This window comes from Berghia stephanieae, chromosome 4 (assembly GCF_034508935.2).
Source record: "Berghia stephanieae isolate SIO BIC M18660-M18661 chromosome 4, UCSD_Bste_1.3, whole genome shotgun sequence".
Lineage (NCBI taxonomy): Eukaryota > Metazoa > Mollusca > Gastropoda > Nudibranchia > Aeolidiidae > Berghia > Berghia stephanieae.
In genome coordinates, this window is record NC_088363.1 from 26,508,712 (window position 1) to 26,519,556 (window position 10,845).

At 34.8% G+C, this 10,845-nt stretch overlaps 1 protein-coding gene across 2 annotated transcripts in view; it reads left to right on the forward strand.

Moving 5' to 3' along the window:
* LOC144970329 (uncharacterized) overlaps positions 1–9,997 on the forward strand; it is a 17,525-nt gene extending 7,528 nt beyond the window's left edge. The window contains exons 2-5 of one of the 2 annotated variants that reach the window (XM_078909852.1): positions 825–2,626; positions 4,111–4,231; positions 6,110–6,248; positions 7,045–9,997. In XM_078909852.1, coding sequence (XP_078765978.1) covers positions 1,467–2,626; positions 4,111–4,231; positions 6,110–6,248; positions 7,045–9,812 — 4,188 coding nt within the window. In that variant the 5' untranslated portion in view covers positions 825–1,466 and the 3' untranslated portion in view covers positions 9,813–9,997. Of the gene's footprint in view, positions 1–824; positions 2,627–4,110; positions 4,232–6,109; positions 6,249–7,044 lie in introns of those variants that run through there. The other variant, XM_078909851.1, reaches the window with a different exon arrangement.
* The last annotated feature ends 848 nt before the right edge of the window (positions 9,998–10,845 follow it).

Below are 10,845 nucleotides of genomic sequence, written 5' to 3' on the forward strand. Positions count from 1 at the left end.
GATGATGATGATGATATATGACTTAACGAATCAATCTGGTATTATATCGAAATGAAATATGTGCATCAGAAAAATTGGGTTTTACATCAAAATGGTCGGAATTCCTCAATTTCAGTAGATCGAAGACTCACTGCCTTTAACGAAAGCATTTATCAAATCTAAAATTTTATAAATTTAGTTGACATGTTGAACTTAAAGCGTAAGATTCACCCAGATAGAATACCGTTTTGAGACTGTTGCTCTCATCTATCTTTTTGAGCCTATGTACTTAGGCTAGAACGGTCTATGGAGAATTTTCAAAATAGTATGATTAAAAATTTAACTTAACCAAGGATTGTCTTTGGTTATCTAACTTTAATTAAATTTTACTTCTTTGAGTTAGGTGGTATTGACATTGGATAGAGTATTTTTTTCTCGCTGTCTTATTTGAAAACGTATATATTAAAACAAAAATTTATAAATTAAAAGAAAAAACAGCCTTCCAGGAAGTTGTGTAATCATATTTCGTTTTTATATTTAAAAAGACATGTGGCTTATATATTTCTTATCGTAGATTCTTTTGATGTTGTAAATAAGTAGAAGAAAGGTCAAGGTCAGAGCAAACGAAAATTGGATAATGATAATAATGATGATGATGGCGACGACGACGACCACGACGACGACGATGATGATGATGATGATGATGATGATAATGATGATGATGAAGTGATATGCTCTTCATTTATCCTTTTCATGATATGTGCATTACAGCTTGTACCAACACATTTCAAAACGATTTTTATATTAGTAAATTGCATGTGCTTTCATTTATTTCTTCTCGACAGAATGAAGACATCGGTCAAGACACAAGTTCATATGTTCAATTCATACAGAGTACATCATTGTTAGAACTTTTCATCCCTGGAATTTTATACCCCTGTCTTCCACTCCCGGGAATATATTGATGGAAAACAATTCCAGGCATCACAGGACTTTTGTCACTCCTCGTGTAAAATAATGAGAATTGGGTTATCCGAATATCAAAAAACCTTTGGCCTTTAGAAGATAGGTCTAGTTCTAATTTTAAAACAAGAATTTCCCTTTCATTTGATGACTGTCTGTTTAGTTCATGTTATTGGCAATTTCAGTGCTTCAAACTTACAAAAAATCCAAATTAATTGGCAATGCAAGCTGGAGCCAAAAGAACTTCAAATGGTGACTCAAATTTATAAATAACAATGGCATCACACATGTCGCTCAATTCGTTTTCGAAATCTTGTAGTGACATCTACATGAAACAATCTATTCCATAATGACACTACGGGTAACAAATGTTGTTTAATTGGATATACAAGGAATGAAAATATCTAAGCAACAGGGAATAGAGATGACCAATTCTTTTACGTCTAAACTGTGAAATTTTCAAAAAAGTCTACCTCCATTTAATATTATGATCATCGGTGGCTTGAAAGATTAACAAATCAAAGATGAAGCATCTTTTTTTGATCTCCTTTTGCGCTGCATTTATAATATCTTCATCAACATTTTTAGTAGATAGCATGAAAAATATGACCCACCAAAATCAAAATCCTACAAAAAATGGACAAAATAAATTTCAATCAAAAAGCACTATAAATCTCATAAAAGAGAGGACCCCTCTATCAAAGGCAATGAGGCATGTTCTTTTATATATCTTCAGATTCCATGACATCAGATTAAAGTCGAGTGAAGTGATTCTAAATAATGAATACAATGAAATTACAGATGGTAAGAAAATATATACAAATGGCAAAGGAGGTGGTGCGAATGAATTTGAAGAAATTAATACTTTTAAAGTAGAGCATTCTAAAATTGGTGATAAAGAAAATCAGTATGACCAGGAAAACTTAGACCTTTTGGATAAAGAGGGAAAATCTGCTCATAGTAAAATTATTTCTGATCAGCAACCAGATCACGATGTGATCCTATACAACACGGTTAAATATGAGGATGGCGACACTTTTCTTGGAAACACAACAGCATCACCACCAAAAGAGGCGGGAGATGGAAATACCCAAGATGATATTTTCCTTGGATCGTCCTCAACGTGTGATCATGTGACTGGTTACTATCGGCATCGCTGGCTAAGATTAGTAGTGATGTGCCCGCATCACTGGACAAACGAAACTGTGCGAAAACGATGTGAAACTTGGGATGAAACCAATGGTTTGAGATACATTGATGAAATCACTATGCTGCCTGTTCAAGACAGTCTTGGAACCGTCTATGGCAACGCATTTTGTGCAATCTGCCACAACGCTTATCCAATCTATCCATGGAGCACGGTTTTACAATGCGACACATCTACAAAAACTATGTCACTGTCGAATATATCAAATATCCATCTCTCATTCATTCGCCAGCTCCATGATGAATCAGTCTGCAAACGTGTGATTTTGCCTTCGTTCCCGTCGGCCATTGAAAGATGTGAGAATCACAACTCCTGGCTGAAAACCGCATACTTCAGAAGCAATCCTCTTGAAAGTCTCGGGATACCATCGTCATTTCCTGTTAACTTTAACGTCCTTATGAACTTTGACTTCACAGGAGAGACTCATATTTTGTTCAGTGCTGGCCAACAAGTTGTTCAAAACGAATATGTCAGAAGGTAAAGTACATTTGTTTAAAAAAATACGCATGTTCATAATGGATTAATGCGTAGGCTACTGACCATGAGCTTCAATCCAAATTTATCTTGTTGAAGAAAAGTGTGTGTGTATGCATAACTGTACATAACATTATATTTCTATTTCTATGGAATAATACGTTAAAAATTAATCAAATGGGTAGGCTGCAATGTAAAACGTGATTTTTTAAATTTAATTTTTTTTGCATTGAAATATTCTCTTCCAACCTTTTAAAAAAAAGCTTGAGCCAGCATATAGCCGTTCTTTGCTTTTGGTGCACATGATATCTCTCATTATATTTTATCATTATCGGAGTTGGGAAGGTAACACTTTGACACATTTCAATTCCTAGAATTTTTGGGTAATATTGTTTTAAAAATTAATATGGACAGAAATCAACTATTTATTTAGCATCTTTTGATCAAAATTTCATGGGATTAGTTACAAATGAGTAAAATTCACGATTGTTGTTGTTTTTACCCCCCGAAAAAATTTTAAATATCGAAAAACCAAGGGCGGTTAGCCAGGATTAATACAAATCCACGGCTGTATGTATACTCGCTAATGTTGTATAGAAGAACTCTTCTTTAAAATTTAAAAAAAAACACACACAAGACAATTCATTGTAAATACAAGACTTTTAACCATATTTTGGTTGAATCTGTTTTAAATTATTTACATAGCTGTTAAAATATAGATCGCTTTGTGAATTTCTGCTTAATGCGGATAAACTTGCCAGCTCGTCTGTTTAGGAAAAAAATAATTGGTTAGAAGTTGACAGATACAAAATTTAAATGACTGGACACGAAACATTGAGTTTAGATGAAAACTAGATTGTGATATTATTTACCATTAATTCTGTCCTTGATCTATCTTAAGTCGTCAATGATTAAAACTTCTTTTAAGGGATAAAAGTAGGAACTATAATTTTTTAACATGATATATCTCAGTGAAATAAGAGTTATGATATAGCCATATTATTTCCACACATTTTAAAAATTCATCCAAATTCAAATAAAGGGTTAAATAGTTGCCATGGCATTACGTCATCTTTAGAGTCATCTTTGAAACAAAATTTCAACAGCTTTTGCCGGTTAGTTCTGCCGACGTTTGTTCATCCTCGTCTATTTTGACAGATAGCTGTATTCCTGTGGCATGCATGGCTGTGTTGTTGAGAGTATTGATGCAAGGCGCTCAGACAAATTGTCAGAGTCTGAAAATTCTGGCTTTTTGTTACTTCCGTCGTGTGAGCAAAAAAGAGGACTTGTTAGGTATTAAAACGTTTATTAAAAATAGTAAATATTTATTTCTTATTCGCTAAATGCGTTAAGATTTAATTAATAATAATAGGAATAAGAGAGAAATGGGGCTGCTATTTCCGATCGTTTCAAGTATAGTCGGTATAAGTGTGCTTTACTGTGTGCTCTCTATAAATGATAAAATCGGATTTTACATTTTTTCATAGATGCAATGTCGGCGAAACGTTCGACACTTACAGTAATATGTGTCGACCTGTTCGGTGTGGATCATCGCATAGACTAGAGGCCGGAAAATGTGTACCTATGGGGAACATTTCCAATGGCGAGGTAAGCTGATTGTTGGGTCCATTACCATCATCATCTTAATCATCATCATCGTCGTCGTCATCTTCATGATTGTCGTCGCCGTCGTCATCTTTATCATCATCATCTTCATCATCATCATTGCCATCATCATCATCATCATAATCATCATCCTCATCATCATCATCATCATCATCATCGCAACCACCTTCTCCTACACTAATGTCATCTTATCACCATAACCACCACCACCACCACCACCACCACCAACAGCACCACCACATCATAATTCATCATCATCATCATCATCATCATCATTGTATTGTGGTATTTAAGGTGAAGGTTAAATGTTTTATTTAAGAAAATTTCATGTAATAATTCTCCACACCACAGAATCGCCCTATTAATTAAATTTAAGTTATAGAGCTCTGCAAATCCTATGATTTCCCCGTTACATATTAAATGAAAATAGTAAACAGCAATGATTAATGGCTCGTATAGCTGTCTAATGATATAACCTTCACAATACTATAAGTAATGAATGAAACAAATTCCAGTCCCACCTATAATTGTCAATAAAATTAAGTCGGATTTATTCCGTTTTAAATAGTATGGTACGTATTTACATATTCTATTAATGTGTATTATTCATCATGGGGCACTAACAAAGGAAAACCACAATATTTTTTTGTTGTAAGTCTTAGCTGAGGCCCTTAGCCGGACTGGGCGTTTCTCAGGTCTTGATTAAAGGGACTTCATTTGATGTAAAGTTGTGAGGTCGGACAGCTCTTCCTATGAGCATACTAGGACGGGATTGAAATCTCGTTTGATGTAAATATAAACAGGCCGTCAGATTTCTCCTTTGACTGTCTTTGGGACAGGTATCCCTTCAGACAGGGGTAGCGATAGGGTCTGAAGTCATCCCAAATTATTTGGCTTGTTTGGCCCTTTATAGTATTTGAACATGTTCAAATACTATAAAGGGCCAAACAAGCCTAATAATATTTAATAAAATAGTCTAACACTTGAAATTTATAACTATAGACTCATGAATATTTTAAGTAACATATTTATAATGCTAACGCCCAAATAGCATGAAGTAAACAAATGATAGGTACTCTGGCCTCAAGAAGTATCGGTCTGCACTAGATAAACCAACTAGCTAAACCATGGTATTGTAAATTTAAATATGATCAATTTACATGCAACCGAGTCACAATGGATCATGCATATCAACCTCATAGGAATAGAGACGTAAAAGTAAGCAGAAAAAGCTGTTGATACAGACTGTAGATCAGAAAGAAATTTAATAAAGTTAAATCAGTGTAATCATGCACCCCTTATTAATGAATAACACAATTGAACAGGATAAAAACATGTCCGTTCTTGTAAGACATTTTTTGTAGAATAGAATGCCTTTTTGTTAGGGCATTATATTATAATGCTAACGCTTCCTGTTCATTCCCGTATGGGTCTTTGTTTTGAAGATATGGTGGTGGGGGCGTGTCTTTCAGATGCTCCCATTTAATTTTACATTATCTTCATCATCGTCATCATCATCACCATCATCATCATCATCATCGTCATCATCATCATCACCACCATCATGATCACCTATACCATCATCATCTACACCACAATCACCACCATTACCATTACCATTACCACCAGCTCATCATTCATCATAATCATCATCGACATCATCATTATAATCATCATCATCAGCATCACCATCATCATAATCAACAGGATCATCATCATCATCATCATCATATGCACCATCATCATCATCATTATTGTCGACGTCGGAATAAGTGCCAAGCTATAACCCTTAGTATTATCATTCCTCAATTTTCTTATACGAGTATTTTGTATGTCATCAATTATGTTAATATTTTCTAGAGTGTATCAGATGACTTTGATGTGTCAGCCTTACACGAGACGGCCAAAGTTTCCCTTTCCGTCAACATCTCATTTGGTCTTTATCTCATTTTCAAGGAACAAGACAATCTGAACTCTATTGTGGTTGAACAAATCGCTGGTGAGTAATGACAATGTCATTATGAGGTAATAAGGGGGTCACACATGAGCGCCATTTCGTATGATTGAATACTACTTAATTGTGGAACTATAATGTATAGCTAAACATTTCACTAGTAGGTATTATTTTTTTTTGTTGTGATATTATTCTTATTCTTTTTATTATTCACCTTCTTCTTCTTCCTCTTCTTCTTCTTCTTCTTCTTTTTCTTCTTCTTCTTCTTCTTCTTCTTCTTCTTCTTCTTCTTCTTCTTCTTCTTCTTCTTCTTCTTCTTCTTCTTCTTCTTCTTCTTCTTCTTCTTCTTCTTATATTATTATTATTATTATTATAATTATTATTATTATTATTATTATTATTATTATTATTATTATTATTATTATTATTATATTATTATTATTACTCTTCTCCTTCTTCTTCTTCTTCTTCTTCTTCTTCTTCTTCTTCTTTTTCTTCTTCTCCTCCTCCTTCTTCTTCTTCTCCTTCTTTTTCTTATTCTTCTTCCTCTTCATCATCATCATCTTTATCATCATCATCATCATCATTATTATTATTATTATTATTATTATTATTATTATTATTATTATTATTATTATTATTATTATTATTATTATTATTATATAAATGATATATGATAATAATAGTAATAATAACAATAATAATAATAATAATAATAATAATAATAATAATAATCATCATCATCATCATCATAATAATGTGTGTGTTTGTGCGTATATGTGTGTGTGCACTTATATTGCCCTTTCATTCCATCTCTGTATCTTTTATTTTACGACTACAGACAATCTTAACATCAGCATGGATCGCATCAAACATGTCAATGTCAGTTTTGACTTCAGATCCATTAACAAGACCGGCTATCAAGTACAAAAGTTATCAGTTGAAAAATACAGAGAGTATTTCCCAAACGACACCAAACCAAATGATTTTGCTAAATCCACTTCTATTATCGATACATTCGATAACAAAGATCGTCTTAAGGGGCATTTTGCTAAACGCCGACGGAAACGAGCCGCCAATGGATTCAGATACAGGCAAGCCAGGGTTTACACTCCAACCAGCACTTTTAGATACAACATTAGCATTCAACCTAGAAAAAGTGAGATCCGAGCAAATGACAACAAATTATCTGATCAAGTCCTTGGTGAAAATGGTCGTAATAAAAATACTGAAAAAAATGAGAAAACAAGATCAGACATGTGGGAAAATCTAATAAGAGAACTATTTCATCGTAAGATAATTGTAAATTCCTCACGTGATATTAGACTTAAAAGTGAGGAAGGAAAAGCTGATGAAGGTGAAAACAGAAGCGGTAATACACATGCATCATTGTATGAAAATGGCAAATTTAGAGCAAAAAGAACAAATGAGTTAAAACCCACCCAAGCATCAAAATCAAAATCACCTATTTTATCAACATCACACATGTCGAAAAAAGGCGAAAAAACAACTAACCCAACAACCAAGAAACCCAACCAGTGGCAAAAGATTCAGGGACTGTCATTCAACCACTTACATCCTAACGCATCCAACTGGGATACTCTTTGGTCCCTTCTTGGATCACAGGAAATTCAAAGAAAAAGAAGCAACGGTAGTGACATTCCAGAAGGAAAATCTCGTCAAATGTTGCAAAATAATGGAACTAAAAATAGAATCTATTTGTCTCCACCTTTGAATGAGGACAATGATCGGATGCTCCTTGGGGCGAATTCGGAAATTAATTTTGATCAACCTATGGCTATGCGCATCTCTTTCATACTCGTACCCCCCGACGACCCTGAATCGGACGAAGAACAGGCGATGGTTCTGCTTAAAAAGATCGCGGATCTCATCACAGACAGAGAATTTACATTGCTTGTAAGCGGGAATGAAGTCAGTGTCGTTAACTCTGATGATCCAGAAGAGGATGAAGAAAAGGCCAACAAGTTTTGCCCTTGGGGAGTTATGTTTATAGTTTATGACGATGAATTCACTATTTTAGAAATAGACAATATCACAATGTTATACGTCAACAAGACCAAAACATACCATGGCATTGGTAGATTTGATCTTTGGGTTATGGTTAAAGGCAAGAATAGCGCTTATGAAACTAGTGTCACAAATTTAAAAGAATATGCCTTTGTTTGTTTCATGCCACGCATTGTTCAAGGTAACTGCCAGAGAATTACACTGGCACCTGATGAATATAGCGTTATGTCCGCTGATAATAGATCAATCTTATTTGAAGAGAATGAATACAATATTACGACTTATTCAGTTTTGAATGAAACAACAGGAGAAATACAAATATGTGTACCACAGTCCTACGACCCAAACAAAGGCCAACTTTTCCCTCATTATTTCTCAATCACAAAAGGATGTGGTTCAGAATTTGATGATGTCCGCCAAGCGGAGGGTTACCTGACAATAATTTTGGGTCGCATCTCCATCGCAGCCCAAGCATTGGTGCTCGTGACGTATTTCCTCTTTCCATCGTTGAGGAATCTACCCGGATGCAACATCATGAACTTGACACTAGCTCTTTTCATTGCCGAGACCATTTTTGAGGAAAGCATGTTAGCTACAACTCAATGGCGTTGTATGACTGTCGCGATTTCATTGCATTTCTTCTTTTTGGCGTCACATTTCTGGATGAGTGTAATGAGTTTTGATGTTTTCCGAGCCTTTTCAAAACCAAACGTATCAACAGGTAGTAAAACTGATAAACAACATTATTTTCCAAGATACTTTTTATATGCTTGGGGAATGCCTGCCATCGTAGTTGGCGTTTGTAGCTTTATCGAGTTTTCTGACCTGTTCAGTGACGTTGAGATTGGTTACGGAGGCTCAAGAAGTAAAAATCGCAATTCAAACATTACATTTATCTACTCCAATTTTCTATTTGGAGACCAGCAGAACGTCATTCAAGACGTGAATATAATTGAAGAAGACGTCATCAACCAACACGTTCCTACAAACAATATCACTTTCACGAATTCCCTCGTCAAAGAAAGCCAGACAGCTTGCTGGATCCAAAACCCACTTGCTTCTCTGATAACCTTTGGAGCACCAATTTTTATAATTTTTATCTTAAACTGCATCTTCTTCACACGAACAATCATAAACATTTCTCGCACTGTAAAACTAACAAATGAAAATTTGTATAGACAGCATTCACAACATTCAAATTCGTCATACAGTAAAACAACGGGACGTTCCGAAGCAATGCTCTATCTCAGGATGTCCACAGTGATGGGTTTTACGTGGGTGTTTGGTTTTAGTTCAGCCATCATCAGTTCTGTTGCCAAACCAATCACCACCACAATATGCGTTGTCGTTCACGTACACAGCATTCTATTCGTCATATTCAACATTTCACAAGGACTTTTTATATTTGTCGCTTTCGTTTGCAATCGTCGCGTATTACGACTGTATGGAGGACTGTTTTTTCGTCTCAAAAGATTTCTTCGTCGTCAGTCACACAAATCAAGAATCTATTCCATCAGCTCCAACAACTCTACTTCATCGAGTAATTCAAAGACTACAAATATCTCTCAACTCAGCTGGTGAATTAACAATTGAACATCAAAGAGCTGGGTAGTCTTTAATTAGATTCGTTGATGACAGGAATTAGATAAAAGCCTAAATTTAAACGCCAGAGACATTTTCTGGGAGATGAATAAATAGAACAAAACATGACGCAAGCCTTTACAGTTCCAGAGTGTAATATTTTACAATACAATTTTGTTTCAATGTTTGGGATATCATACCGTATCATTTATTTCATTCATCTAAAGAGCGAATCTAACAAAGCTAGAAACTGACAAGACAGCATAAAGATGCACAACTCCGGATTTTTAAAAAACTTTGCTACATAAGTACTTCGCAGTCTAGACCAAATCGGAAGCGTTGCATTTTATTTATGAACCTCACTTGTGTGTAAACGAACATTATTACGAATCTTAATTTTTAATTATTTTCTTTAAAATGTTATAAGCTCGTTTTCTGTATATACTAGAAATTTGGTTCCACGCTGCTTCTTTGGGAAAGGGGGATTAAATACATGTTGTTTGTTGGAAATCGTGAACACTAAGCTCCTGGAAGTTGTCGACTATTAATTAAATTGTTGTACAGAAATGAAAGCAAAAGCTTTAATGAAAAAAAAAAACCAAACAAAAAAAAACAAAAAAAAAAAACAACAAACAAAAGAAACAATTCTTCTGCCAACTACAAAACAATATATATATTTTTAAAACGACTCCTACCTAATGACATTAAAGGTCTCTTCAGACCTTGTCGGAAGAAATTCAGAATAGGAGTATGAACTTTGTTGTTACTGTGTAAGCAATGTTTTAGCTAGATGCGAGAGAAAACCGTATAGAAAAGGATGACAGACAAAGGGGAATAGATAACCCTACAAGTAGTCCCTCTAATCGCCCGATTTTTTGTGGATATTGTGACACACATCAAACTACCAATCCTGAAAGTGAAAGGGGGAGGGGGGGGGGGGGGGGGGGGTGCAAGAGATGTCAATACTCAGTGGTGTCAACAGTTGAGGCAAATCATTTTGGAAGATAGCGTATCTTTCTTCAGAGTGAAATGG